At 41.4% G+C, this 27,079-nt stretch overlaps 2 protein-coding genes across 3 annotated transcripts; both read right to left on the bottom strand.

Annotated features, from left to right (window-relative positions):
* Positions 1–1,965: 1,965 nt before the first annotated feature.
* LOC144702487 (putative transcriptional regulator tpeD) lies at positions 1,966–6,161 on the bottom strand. The gene is made up of 4 exons (XM_078574549.1): positions 6,067–6,161; positions 5,552–5,899; positions 4,026–5,455; positions 1,966–2,078 (listed from the first exon to the last, which is right to left on the bottom strand). Exons 1-4 carry the CDS (start codon positions 6,159–6,161, stop codon positions 1,966–1,968), a joined length of 1,986 nt encoding a protein of 661 aa, XP_078430675.1.
* A 2,342-nt stretch (positions 6,162–8,503) lies between these two features.
* On the bottom strand, positions 8,504–13,213 carry LOC144701801 (uncharacterized). 2 transcript variants are annotated; one of them, XM_078573566.1, is made up of 9 exons: positions 12,640–13,213; positions 10,957–11,166; positions 10,670–10,888; positions 10,523–10,589; positions 10,393–10,452; positions 10,202–10,293; positions 9,937–10,101; positions 9,189–9,325; positions 8,504–8,837 (listed from the first exon to the last, which is right to left on the bottom strand). In XM_078573566.1, the coding sequence occupies exons 1-9, from the start codon at positions 13,162–13,164 to the stop codon at positions 8,645–8,647; spliced, it is 1,668 nt and encodes a 555-aa protein (XP_078429692.1). In that variant the 5' UTR covers positions 13,165–13,213; the 3' UTR covers positions 8,504–8,644. The 2 variants fall into 2 exon arrangements, with proteins under 2 accessions (XP_078429692.1, XP_078429693.1); XM_078573567.1 differs by having other exon boundaries at positions 10,670–10,882.
* Positions 13,214–27,079: the final 13,866 nt, after the last annotated feature.

Here is a 27,079-nt window from a genome sequence, read left to right as displayed (position 1 = left end):
TTGGTCATCATTGTCGCCAACAGCCGACTAAGTCAACGTCATCCATCTGCCAAGTACCTAAACTTGGTCATCGTTGTCGCCAACAGTTGACAAAGTCAACATTTTCCATCTGCCCACAAACTTGGTCATCGTTGTCCCCAGCAGTTGGCAAAGTCAACATCATCCATCTGCCTAGTGCCTAAACTTGGCATCACAATTGACAAAGTCAACGTCATCCATCTGCCTAGTGCCTAAACTTAGTCATCACAATTGGCAAAGTCAACGTCATCCATATGACGAGTACCTAAACTTGGTCATCGCCGTCGCCAACAATCGACAAAGTCAACGTCATCCATCTACAAAGCACCTAAATTGGTCATCGCTGAAGTCAATAGTTGACAAAGTCAACATCATCCATCATCATTCACGTCAACATTTGTGGCCCAGGCACGCCACTCCCTGACGTAGGATGACTACATAATGGACGACTGAGGAATGGACGATTGGATTAACGGGGCTGGCTACGGCTAGGAAGGAATAGGTACTAGAGGGATAAAACAGCCCACAGAAAATTCACACGGTCGGATTCGGATTTTAAAACCGATGAAAATCTGGTGGTGCAGCTCCGACCCTTATCGAGGGCAGGAGTACTGTCTTCCCCCACCGCGACGATGCCTAGGCACCGAAATCAATACCTGAATTCGCGTCGCGAGGAAACACTCAAGAAAGAGGGAGAAGAAGTAGAAAATCCAAACCAAATCTAATTCTGACGGCGGTGGAAACTTCTCGAGAAAATACTGGGCGAATCCGGGCCTTGAGAGGCCCACTAGACGAGGAAGATTCTGGGCGTTCCGGGCGTTGAACGGCCCTGGTAGTGAGTAGATGTCGTTGTCGTAGAGTCAAGCGTAGGCGAATACCCGTGCGCGCTACACGCACTCTGGGTGCGCGGAGCGCCCTCCGCGCACTCTGCCCACACGCCGGCGCTCCGCAGGCTCAGCGCCCGCGCGCGCTGCTCCGCGCGCTCCGTGCGCTCTGCACACCCAGAGCGCGTGTAGCGCGCGCGGCTCGAAGCGTTGGACGGCGTCGACGACGACCGGCGTCGGTGGCACAAGCGTGCGCGGCGCTGATTGGCAGCCTGGGGCGCTCTGGGCGGCGGCGTAGGGCTGCCTTGGGCAGCCTGGGGCGGCGGCCTAGGGCTGCCTTGGGCGGCAGCCTGGGGCGGACTGGGGCGGCGGCCTTGGGCTGTGTTGGGCGGCAGCCTAGGGTTGCCTTGGGCGGTAGACTAGGGCGGCGGCCTATGGCTGCCAAGGGCGAAGGACAAGAATGGGAGAGAAAGAGAGAGAAGATGGAAGGGGAGGAATGGAGAGGGGAAGGAAGATGGCGACCGACGACGCGAGGCGGTGGCGGCGGTGGCGGCTGTGGCGGCGGTGGCGAAGACGACAGAGGCGGCGGAGGTAGGTAGAGGAAGAGATAGGGAGGCTTGGGCAGTCCTCCAAGAAGAGTTAAACAAAAACTTGATTCTTGAATTATGACTGCTACGTGTTTCTTGAAAACAATGGCCTATATATACAGGCCTTGGAGGAAAGAGAAAATGACGAGAAATTAGAGACGAGAAATTAAAGATGTGCTTCATGTCACGCCAAAGGACAGTTGTTGATCTGCCTCTTGCGACGTGTCATGACGCGCGTAGGGACGTGCGCGGGTGGAGACGTGCATGACGACGATTGCGGTGTCCGTGGCGGAGGCGTTGACTTCGGTTGACTTTTCCGTTGAGTCCGTAGCGGGAGTGCTGACTTCGGTTGACCGTATCGACGCGTCCAATGATGATGTGTTGGCGTCCTCACCATCAGTCCCCGTATAATTACGGCAATCACCGTTCGTCAGAGAACACTGCTAGTCGCCATTGACGAGAGAACTCGTCATCGCCACCCATCCTCGTCTATGGGACGACAGATGGATGACGACTGCATATCCATGAGGAAAACTTCAACCAAGAAAGTGATGGAAAAGATTGCTCTCTCTATTGTCTCTATACTTCCGGGACGCGGATGAAACGAAGACTTCATCCTGGGACGAAGCTTTCGTCTCGTCCAGCGTCCCTGGACGAATCCAGGATGAAGTTTCATCCGGATAACCCCGGACGAGATGAAAATTCGTCCCATTGGACGAGTATTTCGTCCGTCCGAGATGTCCGGACGGTGGACGGTCGAAATGGACGAATTTTTTCCGCTTTTTTTCCCACGAAAAATTGTATTACTTTTTTTTCTTGAATCGATAGTCTGATTATTAATAAATTGTGTTATTTATTAATTTATGATAAAAGAATTTTTTTACCTCCTGGGAGAATGTCGTGGAGATTGAACATGAATATGGGTAATGGGTTGATTATCATCAAATTGTGCTCATCAGCTCATTTTTAGTATTAATTTATTATGTTAAAAGTAATTTACATTCTTCTATTTACTATTTCATTTACCTGAAGCTGGCATTGAACTTCAACTCCAAAAAAAGATTTAGATAAATAAGAAACCAAAACTCACGTCAACTTCCAAAGTTTTCCCCACATAAAAAAAGATTAAATGTTGGAACAACAAGGTCCAGAAAAGTGTGGGTGAAAGAGAAAATGAAATCGTTGTCGAGGAACTGGGACGAAGGTTGAGGCGGACGTCGTGCCCCCATCCATCGCCCTTGCGCAAAAGCAGTCGCCGTTGAGTTGAAAACCCTGCAGGTAATACATGTAAGGGAGACGAAGAAGAAGAAATCAGAGATTCAAGAATTAGTAGTAGTGGAAGAAGAAATCAGCTATTGAACAAATAAAATGAGTGGAAGAAGAAATCAGCTATTGAACAACTAAAATGAGTAGAAGAAGAAATCAGAGATTGTAGAATTAAAAGTAGTAGAAGAAGAAATCAGAGATTGTAGAATTAAAAGTAGTAGAAGAAGAAATCAGAGATTGAAGAATTAAATTGGAGTAGAAGCAGCGGTGATAGTAGTAGTAGTAGTAGAAGAACAAATCAGATGTTGGGGAGGCTAAGTAATAAACCGGAGATTGAAAATGGAGACAAATAAGAGGAGGAAAATTAGAGGAAAAGGGAGACGAATAAGAGGAGGAAAATTAGAGGAAGAGGGAGACGAAGAGGAAGAGGAAAATTAGAAGAAAACGAAGGAGAAGAACAAGAGGAAAAGTAGAGGAAAAAGGAGATGAAGAAGAAGAAGAGGAAAATTAGAAGAAAAAGAAGAGGAAGAAGAAGAGGAAAATTAGAGGAAAAGGGAGACGAATAAGAAGAGGAAAATTAGAGGAAAAGGGAGACGACGAAGAAGAGGAAAAGAGGAACAGGGAGGAGAAGAACAGGAGAAAAAGTAGAGGAAAAGGGATGCGAAGAAGAAGAAGAAAATTAGAGGAAAACGGAGGAGAAGAACTAGAGGAAAAGTAGAGGAATAAGGAGCAGAAGAAAATAACAGAAAACAATGAAGAAAGAGGAGATGAAGAAAATACCAGAAAAAAAGAAGAAGAATAAGGAGAAGATGAAAATTAGAAGAAGAACGCGGAGAAGAATAAAGTAACAAAAAATAAGAAGAATAAGGAGACAAAAAAAAATTAGACGAAAAGGATGTGAAGCAGAGGAAGAAGAAGAAGGCAGAAATTACGGTAGAGGAAGGAAAAATAAGAGGAACGGACACAGAGAGTTAGAGATGGAGGTTAGTAGAGATATGCATGGATAGCAAGAGATTTAGAGAGATGGGAAGCTACGTAGAAAGAGATGGAAACAGATATCAAAGAGAGACAGATATAAATGATAAAAGAGAGTCATTTAGAGTGAGAGATAACTTATAAGAAAGGAGGCAGAGGAAAGTAAGAAATAAGGACTAGACGAAGACGAAGAAGAAGCAAGCCGGTTTAGAAGACTGACCTACTGTAAATGGAGAGGGACCTAAAGCGGTGTGCCACCTTCCTCTTTTACCGTTGTTACGCTGTCAGCCAGTCACATTGCAAGGAGCAAGTTAGGAAATAAATATGGTAGAACAAAAAATGTCATGTAACTCACCGTCCGAAGAGCTATCGTAATCGTCAAGGTCGTCCTCTGAGTCAAACAAGTGCTGCTCTGCGCGGCGGAACCATGCATGGAGCATCATCAATGTCTCTATGCTGTCTGCATCTAGGCGACCTGTGCGGTACGTGGTGATGCCCCGACCAATGGAAAATAGCCGCTCTACTGGTGCACTTGTTGGGCTTACGGCCAGAAATTGGGACGCAATTTTTGTCAAATTCGGGAAGTACCGAGTTCCAACGTCTTTCCACCAGCATAGTGGACTGTCTTCCTCTTCATTGCACGGGATATTTAGGTACTTCTCCAACTCTTCCCGAGGTGATGCACGTGGGCGTCGAGACTTGCCCGGATGAATATATTGTCGCTTGCTGGACACGAACTGACTCAGACGGTGTATTCCAGCTCCCTCATCCTGCTCTGAATCACACCTAGTTGTGCTCGTTGTACCCGCACTGTCGAGAAGAATGCCGATGAATGAAAGCACGCCTTCACGAAATGATGGATGCACGACCTCTATCTTCGAGAATGGATCCAGGGTTCCCGTGGTCGCCACAGTCTTGTTGGCCCAAATGACATCTGCATATTGCATCAACTTATTATACATTGCAGAGCAGGCGGAGCGCAACGCCTCCCTCCGCTCGTCGTCCAAGGTAGACCCGGCATAAGCCATAGCATGTTCTAGTTGGCCCCTGAGGTCTGAGATCAACGACGTCACGTCAGTGATTGGCAATCTCTTTGTCGAACATATGTAGTCGGAACCCGCAGAAATTGGCCCCAAGATACCGATATATTCCTCTATTAATTCCCAGTTCTCTTGACATAGTGCGTAGTCCTTACATGGTGTGGCAAGGAACCTGACCGCCATATGGTCTAGCACGTCCTTCTTTGCAAGAGCACGCTCTAACATCTTGAATGTGGAGTTCCATCGTGTCGGGCAGTCCACTTTTATCTTGTTCTTGTCAGGAAGTTCAAACATCTTGCACATATCTACATATTTCTCCATCCTCTGTGTGGACCCCTGAATGGCGTTGACGATCGCTCTGACACGTGAGACGGCTACTCCCAAGGGTGCATAAGTTGGTGAACTGAATTCGTCACCTTGCGAGTCGATGAGTTCATTCGTCCGCGACGCAGCATATGGCCGAAGATCTCGAACACGTATTGTGCCAACTTCTAGTGCTTCAGGGTTAAGTATGATCCTCAGTCCGGCTTGGACTACAAGGTTCAGGACATGTGCTATGCACGGTACATGCCTATCCATAGTGAAATCTGGATTTACGGAACGCAGCTGAGTTACAATCGACGCCATCATAGTTTTGTTGTTAGACGCGTTGTCTGTCGTAATGGCACAGAGCTTCGACTCTATCCCATACTCATATGCAACCTCCACAACGAGTTTCGCCAGGTTTGTGCCGCAATGAGACCCCCTGATCCGCCGGATTGCAAGTAGTAGATCACACAGCTTCAAATCGTTGTCGATCTAGTGTGCGGTTACCCCTAGAAAGGAGAGGTTGTTTCCTGACGTCCACGCGTCCACTGTTAGTGAGACGCTATGAATTCCAGCGAACATCTCTACTAGCTTTATTCGGACTTTTGTATACATGGCCGTCGCCGTTGCTTTCACCGCATCAGGGCCAGGGACGTCGCCAACCGACTGTGTCCTGTAGTACCATAATCTTCTGAATGACTTCTTCTTCACAAGTCGCCACGGAAGATCATTGTCGCAGATGAATCGGACAAACTCTTCCTTCGTGCGCTCCGTGGAGATGCCACATAAGTAAAGCTTCGCTGACAGGAAGTCATACTCGAACAACCTCTTCTGATCTTGTGGACGCCCTTCAGTTGATCGTGAATTTTGCGATGCGCCTTCTCTATATGTCTCCAGAACACGTTCGTGCTCTTATTCTTATTCCGCCTGATAATGACCTTATGATCGCGGTTTTGCGCTAGACACAACGTACACTGATACTCGTCCGGGCCGAGTTCTATAAAATGGTCTATAACTTTAGACCGCTTGCGCCTACCACTTCAAGATGACACGTTGTCATCGATCTCCACCACGTCCCACTCCTCAGACTCAGACACCGTGGCTCTAGCTGTTGACTTCGGAGTGGTAACAGATGTGGATTCCATATCTATAGCATAAACAAGCACACCACATTTATAAACAATACATATTACTTTCGCTCGTTAGATTCTTCAAGCTTAGGTCGAAGACCGCTGATGCGTAATTTGAATTCCTAATCACCAAAAAAAATTACAAAAACTAGATACCACTGAAATTTCACAAACAGATTTTTTCACTTTCTCTCTAGAACTAATTGCTACAATTCTATGGTTCTTAAGCCTGATCGAAATTTATAACTAAAGTGTTAAAGCTTTTTAAACTGCCTATCATACAAATTTAAATCAACCGACTTGACTTACTTTCTCGCTCTAGATTTTAGTTCCAACTGCGATGACTCTTAATGCCCTATTTAAGCTTGCAATCAAAGTTTAAAAAAGTCAATCACAATAAATACATTTCCAATCACAATAAATACATTTCGAAGCAAGCTATCACAAAAATTGATATCACCAATTTTAAATCCTAATCACAAAAAAATCCTAATCACAATTTTAAATCTAGATTTCAGTGCACTATTTTGAAGAATCTTGATGCCAAAATTTAAATCCTAATCACAATAAAACACTTCTCAACAAAATTTTAAATCCTAATCTTGACTGCGTTGAAGAGAAAAGATTGCATTTTTTAATCATAATGAACTTATCTATGAGAAAAGAATACGTCGTAAAACTGAAATTTTAACATCATGTGATAAATTTCATGGAAAGGGAAATTAGAGTGAGTAAAAACTTCTAAATTCGTGATCAGGGTTCCGAAAAGGGGACCTGAAGAATAAAATTACACGAATTCAGAATTCATGGCCCTTGATGAATGCATGATGCATGGCGAGCGCGACAGTTTCTATCGAATATTAGATGAAATTAATGTCAAACTGAGAAGTTCCCACGGGTGAAAACTAAAATGGATGATGGAGATATTTGTGTGTAAGTAAGCAGATGGCAAATGAACCAACTTAGGTATGAATTGCAAGAAACCAGATATAGATGGATATGGGTGGGGGTTCCTAGAATACTAGGTAATCAAACAAAGATAACAATGACAGTGATGATAATTATAAATGGAGCGGCAACAATAGTTGTACAACAGTGGTGCACTAGATGTTCTCTTTGATGAGACCCCTGTCAATCCCAGGCTTCTGATACTAAGTGTAAACATAAAAAATGAAGGTATAGATTTAAGGAATTCCAAACCTTTATAATATTTATACATGTACATAGAGAGAGTGTGAGATAAGAATCTACAGAATGGTAAACATAATATATACATATACGTTGACAGACAGAGTGAGAGATAAGAGTCCAGCTCACATTTTTCAGGAAGGAATTGTGCTTTTTTTGCATGCAAACAATTAGGTGCACCCAAAAAACTAATAAAAATAATATTTATAAATAATCTAAATTTATTATAAGGTCATTCATGTGTTTTCTCATGTTGGGGATTTGTATCATGTTGTCACTAGTCTTCTTTATATTTATTTTCTCTCCCCGATGATATTTTTTCTGCATAATTCTCACCTGTGAGAAACCTTACCCCTGTTACATCCATGTAATGCATGATCTGATATGCCTATTGATGTTTCGCAAAGCAGAGAGACACGCTTAAATTTTCAGGTCTGTGATTTCATGAATGTCAGCAAAGGCCTCTCCATTCAAATTGGTGATGACGAAGAGTTCTACTCTTTATTCATCAGTTAACTGGACAACCACGCGCACATACGAGAGATGATGAACATAGATTTCTTAAAATGATGAAACCCATTAACCAATCAAAATGTGAGATTGGGAGAGATCGAGAAAATTTCAGAGAGGTCGAGAGAGAAAATCAACAACTCAAACGTGGGATTGAGACAGATCCAGAGAGAAATTTAAAAAAAAAAACGAAAGTTTCAGAGAGATCGAGAGAGGTCGAACTTTTGGTAAAAGAACTAAAGAAAAATCGGATAGAAATACCAATAGAGACGTACCTTGCCAGCACGATTCCGCGTCCCTGTCACGAGCTCGAAGGATCTCCAAGCCAAGACGCAGACAGTCCCACCGTCCGCCGATGCGATATTGCGATTTCACAGTCTAGGGCAGGGCCGGCAGGCGCGATCCATATTCAATTATTCAAGTATTTTTCGATTTAATTTCGTCCCATGGGACGAAATTTCGTCCGACGGCCCTGGGACAGATCGAAACATCGTCCCAGGGTATGCGGGACGGGATGATCCGGACGAGCTATCGTCCCGTCCTTTGTCCCGGGGGACTCACTGGACGGTCTCGAGGACGAAGCTCGTCCCGTCCTCGTCCACCGTCCTCGTCCGGGACGATCCGGAAGTATAATTGTCTCATTCTAGGAGAAGAATAAATAGCAGGAATTTGGGTCAAAAGGGCAATCGGCCCAAACAGGAACCCTTTAAATCCGGCGATCGAAGGGGAAGAGAGGAATGAACAGAGAAGAAATCAACGCAAGGAATTTACAGATTGTTCGATTGATTCCTCGGCGATGATCACTGATCGTCGGCGTCGGAGAATCGGAAGCGGCGGAAGACGCCGATCGATTCCGCGATCTGGCGGAGCACCGATTCCACCGCCGACGACTCCGGCGACACCGACGCTGGCAGCTCTGGCCAGATCTCCGGCAGGTATTCTTCATCCCGATCTCCTCGCAACTGACCTAGCGCCGATCGACAGAAGATGAATCTGCAATCAATGACGAGAATCAGGTCATTTGATCGGAGGTTTCACTGCGATCTGAGAATGCGGAGATCACAAGAAATTTGTAGATGGAGATGAATTCACCGCAAAATTGGTGGATCAGATAGAATCACGAAGAGGAATTGGTGATTTGTGCATGTTATGAAACTAATATTCGCCAAATATGTAAAGATGCGATGAGGCGCGACTGTTTAGGAACACTTCCGCATGCAACCAGTGGAAGAATCCTCTGCCGTATGATGATTTTCAAACAGCGGGAAAATGACGCACGATTCAATGGCCGGTGCGAGACAATCATGAACAGGATCGATTCTGGAAAATGGAAATCGGATCAACCTCGTAATCAGGCGTCGGAGAAATGGATCTGGAAGGACCCTGGCGTAGGCTGGATTCAACCAAGCCGATGAACAGATTATCACCTCCCATTTGGCCATGCCGGCGGCGAGGATAGACTCGGCGTTCCCGCACACCTCCTGAAGAATTTTTCAACGAGAAGAGAAGTCAACATCTTGATTGAATTCTGGGGAAATGCCCAACAAGTAAAGATATAGCTGATGGATAATGTATATAGATATCCATGGTATGATTGGGTTCTGTTGAAGGTTTAGGATCTCAGGTTAAAAGTTTTAGAATTCTCAGGTAATGATATCATCCTTGATAAGGATAACGATAATGTTAACACTGCTAACTCAGTTGATTGGGATTCTAGTCGGAGGTTTAGGGTCTCGGGTTTAGGGTTTTAGAAATCTCTGGTTCAGGATACTGTATAATGGTATCAGATGACGATAAGAGGGTCAAGACTTATGAAATGAGATGAAAGAGAAGTCAAGTAAAAACTCCATTAAAGACTCACTGGGTCAATGATAATGATAATGCTAACACTGCTAACTCAGCTGATTGGGATTCTAGTCGGAGGTTTAGGGTTTTAGAATTCTTTGGTTTAGGATACTGTATAACGGCATCAGATGACGATAAGTCTGGATACCGCGGCTATGTCCCCTTACCATTCCACATGAGACAGGGGGTCAAGACTTATGAAATGAGATCAAAGAGAAGTCAAAGAAAAGCTCCATAAAAGACTCACTGGGTCAATGTCTGACAGCCCCACCAATAGGCAAAATGCCTGCAGAGGAGAGGTCAAGAACAGAGTGAACACGCTTCCGTGAGCCGTCGGACCGGCTTCAAGCGTTGACTTTTGTGGAGAAAGCAGTAGAACTGGGGGCTCCCCTCTATCAGCCCCATGCAAATTCTGAGCCCAATTCACTTACAAAAGTCAGCGGAGAGAAAGCTTCCCAAGACTCATTACTAATCAAACCTGCCATTCTCTATAAGAGTTTTGACAAACCTGCCTTGAATGCACAGCTGATATCGCTGTCGATGATGAGGAAGAGCGGGCTGCGCGTGAAGGGGATCAAATCGGAAGGGTAGAGATAGTTATACCCTGAAAATCAAAATCCAAACATGCCCATCAAAAATCAAAACCTTCTTGCTGAGAAATTGCCTTACTTTCTCAAAAATATCATAATTATACGAGACTAACTCGTGTTTCCACAAGAGCTGAGGACCAAACCAAGATCATGCTTCTGAGAGCCAGCACCTCCTGCCATCAAAGGGTAATAAAATTATGCAACATTTCTTTTGGACTGCCAGAGAAGAAAAAGTCAACCCACCGGAAGCAGAGATATAAAGCAGCAAGACTCCGTCTGAAGACAGCGTTTCACAGGCGGCCGCGATAACCTGAACATGACAGTTGACTTTGAATGTAAATGGGGCAGAAGGAAAGAAGAGTGGCGCCGTCGCCGCGAATTGGTACGCACCGCGATGAGGTGGGGGACGGATGGACGGTGGAGGATGCATTTCTTGGGGTTTGGGGGCAGATGGGAGTCTGCCATGTCTGAAGAAAACTTCATGTCGATGAATCCGGAGTCCCCACTATAGTCAATTACCTCGGAATTCTGCTGGACAGCCCAATTGGGCTCCCACTCCAGGCTCTGCCCCACTCTAAACGTATCGAGAGTGAGCTCCGAGAACTTCAGCTGCCAAGGACGAATGAGATGGACGAAGCCGGCTAACTCTAATCAGTTAATGGACTAGTTCTATGCACCTCGTTCCGGTGGTGGCTGCTCAAAATCGCCTCCTGCAATCTCAGACAACGGCCCGTCTGAATTCTAGCCAGATGGGCGCTGGAATTTGGGTGGAAATCAATCTGTGGCACATATCTCAGACTTCTGGGGCTGCCCACCGGCCCTGCAACAGCCTTTAGAAATCTAGACACATCTTGCAGGAGCTGCCTCCATTCCTTGAAATTTCCCTCCTGAAAAAAAACCAAAAAAATTAGAGCCCAGGTGCTGAAAAATCAATAAAATGCCACTCCTTCAATCCTTCGCCCTCTGATTTTGTTCCTCGCACATTGGTTTACTCATTTGCTCCTTCAATCTTTCACCCTCGCATTTTGTTCCTAATTACGATTAGCAGAGAGATTGACCAATTCACTCCTCCAATCTTTCACCCTCAAACTTTGTTCCTAATTACAATCAATCTCTTTGCTCCTTCAATCTTCCACCCTTGAACTTTGTTCCTAATTACACTTAACAGAGTGATTTTCTCATTCGCTCCTTCAATCTCTCACCCTCGAATTGTGTTCCTAATTACAATCAGCAGAGTGATCTACTCACGCCTTCGATCTTCTACCCTCAAATTTTGTTCCTAATTACAATCAGCAGAGTGATTGACTTCTTGGCTCATCCCATCCTCCACCCACGAATTGCGTTCCTACTTAAAATTAACAGAGTGATTTACTCTGTTAATCTTCCACCCCACCAATCTCTAACCTGCAAATTTTGTTTCTAATTACAATCAGCCGAATGATTGACTCATTCGCTCATCCAATCCTCCACCCTCGAATTGTGTTTCCTAATTACAATTAACAGCGTGATTTACTCTGTTAATCTTCCGCTCCTTCAATCTCTCACCCGCAAATTTTGTTCCTAATTACAACTGACAGAGTGATTCACTCTGTTAATCTTTCACTCCTTCAATCTCTCACCTTCAAAATGTGTTCCTAATTACAATTAACAGGGTGATTAGCTCTGTCAATCTTCCGCACCAAACTCTGGCCCGCAAATTGTGTTCCTAATTACAATTAACAGAGTGTTTCACTCTGTTAATCTTACGCTCTTTCAATCTCTCACCTGCAAATTTTGGTCCGATTTACAATCAGCAGAATGATTGCCTTATTCGCTCATCCAATCCTCCACCCTCGAATTACGTTCCTAATTACAATCAGCAGAGTGATTTACTCACTCCTTCAATCTTCTACCCTCGAATTTTGTTCCTAATTACAAAATCAGCAGAGTGATTGATTTATTCGCTCATCCAATCTTCCACCCTCGAATCGTGCTCCTAATTACAATTAGCAGAGTGATTTGCTCACGGCTTCAATCTTCTACCCTCGAATTTTGTTCGTAGTTACAATCAGCAGAGTGATTGACTTATTCGCTCATCCAATCTTCCACCCTCGGATTGTGCTCCTAATTACAATCAGCAGAGTGATTTACTCACTCCTTCAATCTTTTACCCACGAATTTTGTCCCTAACTAGAGTCAGCAGAGTGATTGACTCGTTCGCTCATCCAATCCTCCACCCTCGAATTGTGTTCCTAATTATAATTAACAGAGTGATTTACTCTGTTAATCTTCTGCTCCTCCAATCGCCCTCAAATTTTGTTCCTAATGACAATTGGCAGAGTGATCTGGTCATCCAAAATCTTGTTAGGAAAACGACTTACGGGGAAGACGAGCCGGGACTGATCAAGAAGCGCGGTCCACCTGGCGAGGAGCGCGGCGACGAGCTCGCGGCGGTCGAGCAGGGCGGCGACGAGCACGAACCGGGCGTAGAACCGGAGCGCCTTGAATCGGACCCCGAGGTCCGACAAGGGCTGGATCCGGCCCGGAACAGGATCCGAGATGGGCTGGAAGTAGCCGCGGGAGAGGACGGCGTCGTAGAAGACGAGCGCCTCGCCGAGGAACCGGAGATCGCTGGTGAGCTGGTACTGGGCGAAGTAAACCTGGCCGATCCGCGAGGCCACGTCGCCGATCTCCCAGCGCTTGAGCCCGGCCTTGACCAGCTCGGCGCGGCGCTCTAGCTGGAACCGCCAGGCCTCGGCGTAGGCCTCGAACAGCCGCCTGCGGCTGTGCGCGCGCGCGTCGGAGGCGCGCGCGCGGGCGAACTTGTGGTCCGCCGCTTCGACCAGCGATCGGAACCGCCGGTACGTGTCGGAGTCGCCGGCGGCGCCGCCGCCGGGATCCGCCATGGCGGCCGGCTCGATCTCGCAACTGCTCTCCTCGGTAGAGCTCTTAGCCTGGATCTCCCTTCTATTACCCCCGGCGGTCCCCTGCTCCGCCGGATCAACTTAGCTGTTTTGATCCGGCTCCTGCCCTTCCCTTGGATCCCCATCCGACGGTGGAAGGGACGTCCTGTATTCTCCCCCGCCGGATCAACTTAGCTGTTTTGGTCCGGCTCATCCCCTCCCTTGGATCCTCATCCGACGGTGGGAGAGACGTCCTGTAATCTCCCCCGCCGGATCAACTTAGCTGTTTTGGTCCGGCTCATCCCCTCCCTTGGATCCTCATCCGACGGTGGAAGGGACGTCCTGTATTCTCCCCCGCCGGATCAACTTAGCTGTTTTGATCCGGCTCATCCCCTCCCATGGATCCTCATCCGACGGTGGGAGAGACGTCCTGTATTCTCCCCCGCTTGATCAACTTAGCTGTTTTGATCCGGCTCATCCCCTCCCTTGGATCCTCATCCGACGGTGGGAGAGACGTCCTGTATTCTCCCCTGCCGGATCAACTTTGCTGTTTGATCCGGCTCCTGCCCTCCCTTGGATCCCCATCCGACGGTGGGGGAGATCCTGTATTCTCACTATGTTGGCCCGAGTATGTTTACTGAAGTCAAACCCAAGGGAGTGTGGGCTGCGTTAGAGACACGGTTATAGTTCCGGATCGTCTCGGACGTGGACGAAGGACAGTCCGATGTTAGCTCAGGGATGTAGGAAGGGACAGTTTTTCGTTCACCGCCAAAAAACCATCCCGTCCTATAATCTCTGGACGGTTTTTCATCCCATCCAGTCCTCCCGAGACGAATTTTCGTTCCAAAATTCGTCCGTATCCTTGGACGGGACGATTTCTTCGTCCCAGGATGAAAACATTGTCCCGTCTGTGTCCCTGCAATATAGACACGGTGCACGATCGTCAAGGACGTGGACGACGGACCGGACCGGACGATCTACGTCCCAATTTTTAGACGTTCGTCCGAATCGTCCCGTACCAGATTTTTTTGTCCCTGTCCCATCCCGTCAGAAAACTGTCCCGCTCCAAGACGTCGTTGTCCTGTCCCATGTCCGGGATGAGGCAGTGCATTACGCCAGTCGGAATTTGAGACGTGAATCCAGACGGGAAAAGAATGTCAACTGCTCCTCTTGGCCAGTTGGCCGGAGTATGGTTACTGAAGTCAAACCAAGGGATTGTGGGTTGTGTTAGAGACATGGTGTATGATCGTCCAGGACGTGGACGAAGGACCCGACGGAGGCTACCTACGTCCCAATTTTTAGAAGTTCATCCGAATTGTCCTGTCCAAAGTTTGTCCCGACCAAAAACTGTCCCGTCCAAGACATTCTCGCCCCGTCCCACGTCCGGGACGAGGCAGTGCATTACGCCAGTCGGAATTTGACTCGTGGCACAGCACACGGCAAATTCCAGCTGGAGCTGTCAGGCAGATATATGACTCTGGCAGGATGGAGAAACCATCCTGCCCGATGTCCGAGGGCCTGGTCTGGACAGTTTTTTCGTCCATGGACGAAACAATCATCCAGGATGGAGAGGGGCGGACGATTCTTCGTCCCGTCAATCATCCCAACTCTTGAACCAGACGATTTTTTTATCCACGGATGAAATTACCGTCCGGTCCGCATCTGTGCACTATAGTTAGAGAAATATAATCATATTTTTCTTCTTGTTGTGCTGTTTGGGTAATTTGACCTGTTGAGAACACATGGTTGCCGTGGAGGGATTTGATGGGAAATAGTGTTGGTCTACTTCTCTAGGGTTTTTGGACGGATGATGGATTGACCTGCGGATGGATGGCTGGGCAGAAACATTTTTGGCATCATCTTCAGATGTATGTCTAAGATGGGGGCTGATGGATGACACAAATGGTGGGCAGATGGTAGGAGTTGACGAATGACGGTAGGACCAAAAAGTGGGAAAAATAATAGCTTGGATTAATAATTTTCTAAGATATGTATTATATTTTGTATTAATTATATTGAAAACTAAAGTGTTTTGTACTCTACGAGTATTATATCTTACTACAGCTACTGATGATGAAGTTTTTGTAGGCATCGACGATGATGAGAATTTTTTTGATGATGGTGAACAATGTCCTTGGATGCTTCGTTGACTAGGATGAGGACATGTGTTGATCAAAATGATGAGAGTTTCTTTCTCTCTCTCTCTCTCTCACTCACTCTCTATCAAAGATGGTTTGGGGGGGGGGGTTGCCGTGACCTGATCCCATCTTTTCCGTCATCCTGAATCTGTTATTTCCATTCCAATCTTCGTCATAAATGAATGGTGGAATGTGACCGATGAAGGCATGATGACATGATGAATTTGGACGGATGATGGTCATGGAGACAACAAACCTTATAAAGGGACATTCAGTCCTGTCCCATCTATTGTAAACCATCATTCATCATCCATCCAACAACCCTATACTCTTCTTTCTCTCTTGCAATGTTATATCCAGGATGTAGCTGTATCTGACCCAACAACTTGCTTTACCTACCCTTATCTAAATCTTGAGTAATATATTTTAAAGATAATCAATTTTTTTTTCTCTACAAGTCTATACTGATACTTTTTCACTTCAAAATCATGGGGACCACACTTTACACATTCAAATGGAAAGAACAACATAAAAATTTACCTTTGGGATTCGGAGCAGAATAGAGGAAATAATATACAATAACATTACTATGTCCTTCAGGAAGATGCACATGATAGCGGGCCCAGAATTATCTACTTCTTGAGGTTTTGGGCATTATTAGAAAATTGGACATAGAAAATTTGTCATTGCTATACCTTAAGAATCCACTCAATTTCAGGCAGCATTCATAATTTTTGTAATTTTCATCTTTTAACCATGGTGTAAACTTGAAGTCAGAGTAAACCTTTTTTTTAATTTTTGGAAAGTCATTCCATGCTTCTGTTCGCTGAAAGGTCAAGTGACAAGTAGGTATTCCCTTGGATTATCCTTTTATATCATGCGATGATGTCTAAACAAGGTAATCATTGAAAAATAAACTTTATGTCAACCAATCTTTGTCCAAGATGTATGCTCACATTGAATCTGCAAGTCATAGATGAATAACTTCATGAATAAACAACATAATATGTCAGATCAAATTAGTATTTACCCCTTGTGTTGATCAATTTTCAAACTTTGAAGACCCAATTTTATAATGCATCATTAGATGTTATTTTGTACTCATTTATATGATGAATTTCAACTCTATGTTTGCAATGAAAGGATCTCAGTAAAACAAAATAATTAAATAAAAAGCAACTAAGTTCGAACATAAAAATGAAGGGGATATGGCAAAAACTAAATATGGGTGAATTGTGATGAGGGAAATACATATATAATAACCAAAGATGAATATGAAAAAATATGGCAATTAAATCACTCCAAAGACACCAAAGAAATTTGTCAGAAGAAATGTAATTTGATGTTCTAAAAATGATGTTTTATTGATTTGGAAGTCAATTAATGAGATGCTAAAGTGAGTTGTATCGTGTAAGCTCTTGTGATTAAACTCAATCTATAATTACTGTCTGTATAAATTAATTCAGGGTTATCTGAATAAATAAATAATTTATAATTTCCAATTAGTTGTTTTAAAAAAATTAAGTAGCTCCATAATTCAAGTGACGTTTTTTATATGACCCTGGTATACTTTTTGGGAACGTGAAGTTTTTGAAATTTAGAGGATTATATGAAAAGAACACTGAATTACGACTTTGGTCTGTGCCAACATCTAGATATCAAGAATCCCTGACTTCAAGAAATACTTGATTTGCTACTTGGCTCAGCATCAAGAAATGCATGATTTGTTCTCTATTTTTTTTAAAAAATAAATTCTTTATTTCCTAAATTTAGCTTTTCGTTATCAGCTCGATGGCTTTTCAGTAAATCGATTCCCGTGTGGGTTATTTGTTAGATTTTCTACTGTCATTTTTAGTCAAACATTTTTTCTTATTAATTATGATCTAACTTATCAAAATATATCAGTTGAAGTTCCCTTTAGAAATATTTTCCAGGAAGAACAGGTTCAAACTTATTTCCATAAGCCTCTTTTCATTTTTTCAAAGACATTATCATCTGGAAGATTCATCAAAATTTAGAATATGTTCGTCCTGATTTCAGGAGGATTGAATATAGGCTTTGATGCATAATTTACACCAGGAAACTTCGTATGTTAGTAGTCTGATCTGAAGAATTGACAGATAATTTTTGTTCCGAATATTTTTCTGTCTCAATTGTAAGTAGATAATTTGATATCCAAAAATGGTTGGCCAGGATAGTTGTTATAATATATTATATTGATGATATGAAATGAAAATGGGTGACTGATAAAACATTTTCCAAAGTTGCAAGAAAACATTCTACATACAGATTATGTCACAAAATTTTCTAAAACACTGAATTTCCACAAATTTTCAGAGCACGAATTTTGTTTTAAGCTATGTAAATTTTCCAGACTTATCTGAACATAACTTTCCCACAAGTTTTTTAGAAAATTTCCATTACATTCTCTGAAGCAAAATCACAAGAAAAGTGTTTTTAAAGTAAGATTATCACTAATTATCATATCTTGTGAAATATTTGGAACTTATGTCTTTCAATTCCTCTTTGAAAATTTTGGTTTATTGCCTGGGAGAAGAAATTTTATTATTATTATTATTTTTAGTTTGAAGAGTTCTAATCTTTTATCTATTTTTAAATCAGATTTTCCTTTAGCTCATTCATTTTAGTAATATTTAAATATTTCTAAAGAATATTCTTAGAAGTGTTGAAAGCGTCTTCTATGAATATCTATGATTTTCTAAGAATTAAATTTGCAAAAATATCCAACTCTGTATCAAGTCTTTTGATTATATCATTTCATCAAATTTCTACTAAATTTCATCTACTGTGGCAATTTAATTTCCTGAAAATAGGAGAATTATTTCAATACTGAAATTTTATATATTAAATTGGATCAGAGTTTCGCCATTGATTAGTGAGTTAATATAGTAATTGGAATGTATATTTAAGAGAGATTGGCTGTACAAGGAAGTCCATTGAGGCTGATCAATCAAGATAAGAATATCTCCTCAATATTGATTTAAAGATTTGATAAAGGGAAAATTATCACATGGAATTGTAGTTGTCATAAAATTCATATTTGTTGACTTGAATAATTGAATAACACCTCTTAAATGATAGAACATTTGACTGAGTTTAGAAGTGAGCTTCAGTTGCTTAGTGATATTTCATTCAAGGTTATTGTATTTTCATATTGAAGGTTCAATTGTAATGTCCAAGGTTCTCATTATTAAATTATGATTTAGTGATTGAATATTAATACTGACTATTGAAAGGCTTAGCATTATAAAACTCTTTCACTTTTGCGTTGATTCACAATATTCTTGTTATTGACTTTAAAGAATCCTGTAGTTGACTTCTAAAGAGTCAGGATGCGGCTTGTGAAGACTCAGAAAGAGGCATAGTGTAAGATGGGAAGCAACTATCGAGAGTAGAGAAGAGGCTTACTGTATGTCAGGAAGTCACTCTTGAAGAGTCATAGCTAAGTGGATTGACTTGAATAAAGTCAGCAGTGCATGTACCTACTGCTTCTGCGTTGGGAAGGCAACACGTAAGGCTGATAAGGCATACTCAAGGAGCTATGTTGGTGACGAGGGATAAAAGACATCTGAGAAGAAGGCCAACCTGGAGAGAGTAGGGGGCACCAAGGGGATCTCATGAAGTGTACGCAAGAGAAACATCAAGAGTGTCATAATATGAGTATGTGTGATTTGTAGAGTGATATACAAAAAATAAATTTGGCCAGCAATTTTTAGACTGTTTTATGGAGTTGATTAGACTCATAAATGTCTCAGTCCCCAAGCAAGGTTAATAAATATCTGGTCCAATGATAAAATTGTGAGATATGTGCAGTTCCATAAAATATAAAAGACAATATCTAAAAAAATGGAAGCTCAAACGAGTTAATTCACCCCTCTTTATGCAAATGACATCCTCTTAGTTCCAACATAAATAAACCCTCTAAAAAATAGGAATACAAATCGAACATAAACTTTATTCAGAATCACTGATATCAAATTTTTGTATCTGATTAAAAAAATTAAAACTATAAAATGAACTCCTTGCTAGTCTTAAGGAAATAAAACTTTAAGACAACTATTACTCAAGGAGTAGTATTAAACCTTATTTCAATATGGAAAAAGACTATTAACCCATGCAGCAAGATTGTACCAGCACATAACTTCATTGTGTCACTCGACAAGATGCGATTTCATCTGGGCAATGGTAGGGTATAATAAAGGGTAATTACTATGTTTGGATCTAAGGTTTTTCTATTCTTTGAATTTATGTTAAGGCTATCAATTATTTCTGACTGATTCAAATTTTAGTTACAGTGACACGCCATTCATGAGCTTGACAAAAGTCACATTGCATATGGTTATTGTGATCAACTCAGATCTGCATAGAGTGGATATTTTGTAATTTTATGACTTGCTTATCCCTCTCCTGAATAATAATTCAAGGCTTAACTATCATTACTTATCTACTCATAAAATTGGTATTTCATCTTTACTATCTTAGTACATGATAGTGTGATAAATGTACTTATAATTATATGCATTTAATATATTCGAATCATCTTAATCATGAATCTATCATGTGATAAAATAAATTATTTTAGTATTCTTAATTTTTAAATGATCTATATAGTATGGATATCTTAGAAGTTAATAAAAATACCACTTATGAATAATTCCTAGTTCCTTGTGTGAATAAATTTACATGAACTACACACAAGTATTGTTTAGGTTTAAGAGTACTCTATGGGAACCTGAAGTCCAATCATAGGGTTTTCGGCCAAAATGATAACTTCCGGTTTCGGGCTAGATAGGAGAAGTTAGAGTGGCATGGGATACATCTTGGAGACATGCACTAACTTTCAGGTTCTAGTCCAAAACCCGATAGAAAAAACATTTTCTATGAAACTAAAGCTTTAATCAATTCCAAATCGATGTATAAAACATAATATATCAAATGCACCTTGTGGGGAACTTGTTCCAACGTTGACTTGCTCCCTTTGAGATTGCAATGAAGCTGTTCATGTGCCCGGTTTCTAGAAATATCCACGTGATTAGGTTGCTCTTGGATCTCCACTTCTTCTTCTCAAACTCTTCTTAAAAACCTTGTGGACCTTCTCACCATGAATACTCTCTTCTTCGATGAGTAGAGAAGAACTCAAAAGGAAGAGGGGGGGGGGGGGGCCCCTAGCTTTGGCTAGCTTGGGTGCCTAAAATGGGCGTCCCTTCCCCTATTTATGTTTCACTTGAGCTTTTTCTCAAAAACCCATAAAATAAATATATTCACTAATTGTCCCTACGAACTTATATGCGTGACCCTCAAGGCCCATATATCATTTTAATTAAAAACTTTAGCGGTCCAACTGAAATTATTAACCAACCTTATTAATGAACCATATCAACATATTGATTAATTAACTAAGGATCAATTTAACCCAATCAATATGTTAAGTTTTCAACCCCTAGAATATACTGAGTAGTGTTCTAACTCTCTCATGGAACCTTTACCATCATCGATTACCGTATATGTATAATCTTTCATCCGCACGAGACTCCCAAATGACTTAGGGTATGGTAATCGTCAAAGCCTAATATAACATTTGATTAGTAACAAAGATCATTGGAAAACTCCTGTCATTTGATTAGGCCAGGGATTTTCTACATCGTCTTATACCAATATCCTCTTATACCAAGGGCGTATGATTCTGTCTTGACCACTCAATCACCTTCGTGAGCTTCTTTCTACATCCGAGTCATGACTTATTTGAATCCCATGATTAGAGGCTTGTGATAGCATGCATTTTTAGTAGCTTAATCTGACCATAAATACATGTTTATTTGCATTCAATTAAATATATATGTGCATGTTATGAAACTCAAAATGATTCAATTAATTTTTAGAATGATATTATTAATTTTGGAAATTTATGTATTTTTAGATATTTTTCTTACAGAAAATTGTGAAAGAATTTAATTTTCTGAGTCAGGATATCATTTTCTGGAATTTTGTGACATTAAATTCGTAAATAAATGTTTTTTACAAGTCGAAATATATATATTTTTATATTTTTGGGCCTTTATTTTATTAAATATGGATTTTAGAATATATTTTAGCTAATGACTGAGAAGCCTGAAAATGTACTTAAAATATGTCGTTGTTTGGGCTTTTAGACTTATGCAATAAAATTTATAATTTCCCTTAATCACTAAATATAGAATACAGAGCAAGTAAGGGGTCGAACCACAGGGAGGCAACAAATGAGAATTTTAATCTAATTTTAATGAATTAATTCAAATATGAATTAATTTTACAATTATTAAATCTCAATTATCCTTGATAATATTCTTTAATTAATCAAAATTAAGTAAAACTTAATTTTGATTTTTAATATTTAGGTCAGAAAATTCAAGATAGGAATATTATAATTTTAAGCTCAGATTAATTCAGATTATTAATTTCCAAGTTATTATAAATTTTAAAACAATTTTATGAATTAAAATTGGGAATTAAATAATCAAGAAAGGGATTTTCAAATTGGAGTTCAAGATAGATGATTTTTCGATTCGAATTTTATTTTTAGGTTTTTTATATATTTAATTAAATTCCTAAACAATAAAAATTAAAATCTAGAGAGAGAAACTGAACAAATTAACCTAGAGAGAGAAAGTGAAGAAATTGGGAAAGGATGAAATCCGACGCTAAATCAAAAATCTATTGAAGCAGAAATGTTTTAAATTGATGTAGAATAAAGGATCAAAAAACAGATCTTGAATCAGAATCAAAATGAAGTGCTAATTTCATTCAAAACAATCTTCTAGGACATGTACATTTCGCCCATGCCTTGGGGTTTTAGAATCGTTCAGGAAGATGATTGAAATACAAATCAGAGGCTTCCAAATTTGAGTTCAGAAGCAAGATCTGCCAACTTCAAGAATCCATCCTGTGTCCTTCCTGGCCAATTGCTTGGGGGAGAGCATCCAAAAGTAATTTTCGCCCTTTTCCAGACCTCCATTTAAAGATCCAACCATCTGGATTGTATAGGGGGAAAAGACGAACCTACCCTCTAAATTTCAGCCCAATCCAACATCTAGATCTTAAGATATCAAGGTTTTAGTGAGGATAAATCTGGACCATTGGATCGTTTTATTTTCTAAAAAAATGATTTTTCCTGATTCGTTGAGCTTTTTTCTCATTTTCCGCCTTATGGATCACGTGTCGGCCTTCGTTGTCCACGTCGGCCGCCCGCAATAATTGGAGAACAATCATTGTCCACGTCACCCTGAAATAATAAAAAAAACACAAAAGTCTCTATCTCTCTCTTTTATATATTTTAAATCATAAGCCGCTTATTTTGACTATTCTTCTCTCTCTCTTCTCTCTTTTATATATTTTAAATCGTAAGCCGCTTATATTGACTATTCTTCTCTCTCTCTTCTCTCTTTTATATATTTTAAATCGTAAGCCGCTTATTTTGACTATTCTTCTCTCTCTCTTCTCTCTTTTATATATTTTAAATCGTAAGCCGCTTATTTTGACTATTCTTCTCTCTCTCTTCTCTCTTTTATATTTATATAATAGTTATCCACTCATTCGCCCGAATTTCGGGCGAATGACGTGGATGCCCCTTAATATATAGATAAATATATTATAAAATGCTAAATAAATTAAATATATGTTATTTAAATATGTAAAAAATCATTTCTTGGCTATATAACGGTCAAAAAATTATTTAAAAATATGGAAAAATTCCAGAAAAATCAGGAGAACACTTACCAACCTTAAGCCAAGTATTTAAAGCTCTGAAAAAAATATTTCTTCACTAAAATGAGGTTAAATTCCATGTAAAAAATGATAAAAATCAGAAATAATAGTAAAATGAGAGTGTAACTGATTTATCTTTATTTTAATATGATAACATGCAAATATAGTCATTAAAATACATAAATATAATGTAAAACTCATTAATTAATCATGTTAATTTGCAAGTTATCAATGACGTGACGCCACGTGTCACCTTTTGATTTGTCGAACGATGACGAATCATATCTAGAGATAATGATTGGCGACACCCAATCATAAACTGAGTTAATGATTGGCGTCAGCCAATCATTCTGCTAAAACCATTATGGCATTGCCATAATGGCATTTAATGGATAATGAAATGGTTTTAACTTTTTCAGGCATAGGACATCGTGGACCAATTAGACAAAAGTGTTTCTTTTTTTGCAATAAATGCAATCCAGGGAATGAGAAAAAACCTGATTAAAAAATTATTTATTTTCTGTCTCTTTCTCTCTCCTTAGAATGGTCCAAACATACCAGCGCTGTAGAGTCGTTACATGACACATGGTGCTAGGTGTCCACGTGGCGTACACGTGTCCACGTGGCGTACACGTGTCCACGTGGCGTACACGTGTCCACGTGGCGTACACGTGTCCACGTGGCGTACACGTGTCCACGTGGCACCTATTTGGAGCCTTTTCATTGGATTAAAAAAGGGAAATCACTGATGTAGCACGCACTGACACGTCGCCACGTCATCTATGAACTAAATGATAAAGAATATATTTCAATAATATGGTATCATTTGCTTTTTTGTCTTTCTCTCCAAGGTGCCATGTGGCGCGACAAGAGCCGTCGATCACAAATGACGACGTAAAATCTCAACCAATCATAACATTTACTGCTCAGATGAGACAAAACCCTAACTGAATGACATGACGACGTTGATGAGGATGAGGAGATATAAATATTTGAATTAAATCAACGACTAGAAATCGTCCAACTTCCAGGCTTAATATCTGACGATCCAAAACTCGGATTGAGCATAAATTTTAAGGGCAGCTTCATCTTTTTGTCCTATTTCTATCCATATGGTTAGATATATAAATTCAACCCCCGATATTTGTAGAAAACATCTTTAAACTCACTTCCTCCTAGAGAGACCAATTGAAAGACAAGGATGTTTTTAATGTCCATCAAGTGTTCCTTAGGGTCTCTAGTGCTTGGAGAGGTTCAATAGAGAAGTGGGGAGGTTGATCTGTAGCAAGAAGATGCCTTGATCTCGATAGAATATGGGGATCTAAGGTAAGCCTCTTGACTTACATTGAATCTTCTCCAACACATTTAGTTAGTTTAACTATCATCTCCATCCACTATCACCTAGTGTTTGCCCGTACCGATACCGGTACTGGATGTCGGTATCAGGACGGATGCTGTATCGGATACCGGAAGGCAATTTTCCGGTATCCGTTCATTCCGATATCCAGATATCAGTTATCGGTATCGGATATCGGTTGCTACAGTGTCGATATCCGATACCGATATCCATACTGATGTGGGCATCCATCTCCGTCTCAAGGGGATAGATGATGGTACCAGATATCGGATGTGGATATCGAAAACTGATATCCACATCGGATTTAACCTATTTTGATATGTCCATTGTGTATTTTCGATTCAAAATTTTAAATCTAAAATACACGGTGAGACGTCAGATGAAGCACAGTCAGACCTCAAACGAAGGATGGCGGCGACAGACGGCGGCAACGGATGGCGGTGGGGGAAGGCGGCGGTGGAGGGCGGCGCACGGTGAATTGCAATCTAGAGCGGTATATCTTCTTATCTTTCACTTCAAATGAATATAAGTAAATCATGATCTTCATACTTCATAGTTCATAGTTGTCATTTTTTCATTAGGATTATGCAACTTCTTTCTTGAAATACGTGAGATTAACCCATTCTTCTCAAGTCTCAACCTCTTCTTCTCCCAATTCTCTAATTCTCCATCTGAAATTCTGTAATCTCCCTCTGAAGTCTCAAATTCTCTAAATTGCAATCTCTCTTCTCATCTCTTAATTCAATCTCTTTTTCTGTATAACTCTCTTCTCCAATTCTCACTCTCTCTTTTCCCAATCTCTTAAATTCTCCATCTCGCACTCTCTCTTCTCCCAATCTCTTAAATTCTCCATATTTAACTCTCTCCTCTCCCATTCTACTCATGATCTCTAATTCCCACTCTCTCCTCTTACAATCTCTTAAATTCTCCATATTTCACTCTCCCCTCTCCCATTCTCCCATTCTCTCAAAATCTCCATCTGTCGCCCTCTGCTGGTTTTTTTGACTTACATTTCCATCTCTCGCCCTCATTCTCTGCCACCCTCTATAACTCTCTACTTCTACCTCTCCCCTCTCTTCTCTCCCTCTCATTCTAACTTACTCTATAATTCTCACCCTCCCTCACTCATTTTATCTTACATTCTGATTCTATCTCTCTCTATCTCTCTCATTCTCTCTCACCCTCTGCTGTTTTTTTTTACTTACATTTCTACCTCCCACCCTCTTTCTCTGCCACCCTCTATAACTCTCTACCTCTCCCTCTCCCCTCTCTTCTCTCCCTCTCATTCTAACTTACTCTATAATTCTCACCCTCCCTCTCTCATTTTATCTTCCATTCTGATTCTATCTCTCTCTCTCTCTCATTCTCTCTCACCCTCTGCTGTTTTTTTGACTTACATTTCCATCTCTCACCCTCTTTCTCTACCACACTCTATAACTCTCCACCTCTCCCTCTCCCCTCTCTTCTCTCCGTATCATTCTAACTTACTCTATAATTCTCACCCTCCCTCTCTCATTTTATCTTTCATTCTGATTCTATCTCTCTCTCTCATTCTCTCTCGCCCTCTGCTGGTTTTTTTGACTTACATTTCCATTTCTCACCCTCTTTCTCTGCCACCCTCTATAACTCTCTACCTCTTCCTCTCCCCTCTCTTTTCTCCCTCTCGTTCTAACTTACTCTATAATTCTCTCTTATCTCCCTCTCATTCTCCCTTTCTCCATAACTCTATGATCTTTGAACTTACTCTCAACTTCTTCTAATATCCTCCAGTTCTCTCTAAATGTCTCCCACTCTCTATTTTTGATTCTCTAATCTCATTCTCTCTAAAAATATTAGTCTCTTCCACTCTCTTATAATTCACTGTTTATTTATTGGTTTTATTCATTGCATCTGTTACTTAATTCATAGTTAAACCCGCAGTCTCCCCTCATGCGATGCCATTGTATTGAATTTTAGCTTACCAAGTTATGACTTCAGAAACACGAACCCAGTCGGAGGCAATTCCCCAACCCAAGACAGATCTGGGTCAGGAGCTGTAGGCCCTCAACGTACGGACGCGAGAACTTCTCGTGCCGTACAGAGTCAACCTCGTTCAAATTGTTCAATCATCATTGACTATTTTGAACAAATGGAAGATGGTTACTATGCATGCTTACTGTGCTGGGAGTTGAACCCGCACATTAAGAGGAAACTGATAAAGCGGCAAGCCGACAAAAGCACCAATGTATTTTGGCGACATTTCAAATCCTGCCATCCAGCTCGTCACGCGGAGCTTAAGGGCGAAGTGTTGGAAGACCGTGATCAGCCACGTATCACTAACAGAATGAAAAGCAAACAACAGGGAGAGCCTAGCCGACGAGGGTCGATTAGAGGGCATACTCCAGATGAGACGAAGAATTTCATTGCCCTATTCATATGCATGACTGATTCACCCTGGAGCATTATTCAGAATGTCGCCTTCAAGGAGATGGGGTGTTACGCGACACTTCTCGACTTGGATCCTCCAAGTGCGAAGGTCATAAAGCAGTGGACCATCCAAATGCATGGTCGCATGAAACATGATGTGAGGAAGCTCTGGGAGAACGTGGACCGAGTGTCACTCACCGTAGATGCATGGACTGCGGAGAATGGAACTGGACTACTAGGCATCACCGTCCACTGG

This window comes from Wolffia australiana, chromosome 4 (genome assembly GCF_029677425.1).
Source record: "Wolffia australiana isolate 7733 chromosome 4, ASM2967742v1".
Classification (NCBI taxonomy): Eukaryota; Viridiplantae; Streptophyta; class Magnoliopsida; order Alismatales; family Araceae; genus Wolffia; species Wolffia australiana.
The sequence above is the reverse complement of the archived record's forward strand: the minus strand, read 5'-3'. Positions and strand labels throughout refer to the sequence as shown.

Excerpts from the sequence above, each read along its gene's own strand:
- LOC144702487 (XM_078574549.1), bottom strand. The coding sequence starts at position 6,161 with ATGGAATCCACATCTGTTACCACTCCGAAGTCAACAGCTAGAGCCACG. Across the intron at positions 5,900-6,066 it reads GTGGAGATCGATGACAACGT|AGAAGGCGCATCGCAAAATT; the intron begins GTCATCTTGAAG and ends GGAGACATATAG. Across the intron at positions 5,456-5,551 it reads CTAACAGTGGACGCGTGGAC|GGGGTCTCATTGCGGCACAA; the intron begins GTCAGGAAACAA and ends CCGGCGGATCAG.
- LOC144701801 (XM_078573566.1), bottom strand. The coding sequence starts at position 13,164 with ATGGCGGATCCCGGCGGCGGCGCCGCCGGCGACTCCGACACGTACCGG. Across the intron at positions 10,102-10,201 it reads ATATCAGCTGTGCATTCAAG|AATTTGCATGGGGCTGATAG; the intron begins GCAGGTTTGTCA and ends AATTGGGCTCAG. Across the intron at positions 9,326-9,936 it reads GGCTGTCAGACATTGACCCA|GAGGTGTGCGGGAACGCCGA; the intron begins GTGAGTCTTTTA and ends AAAATTCTTCAG.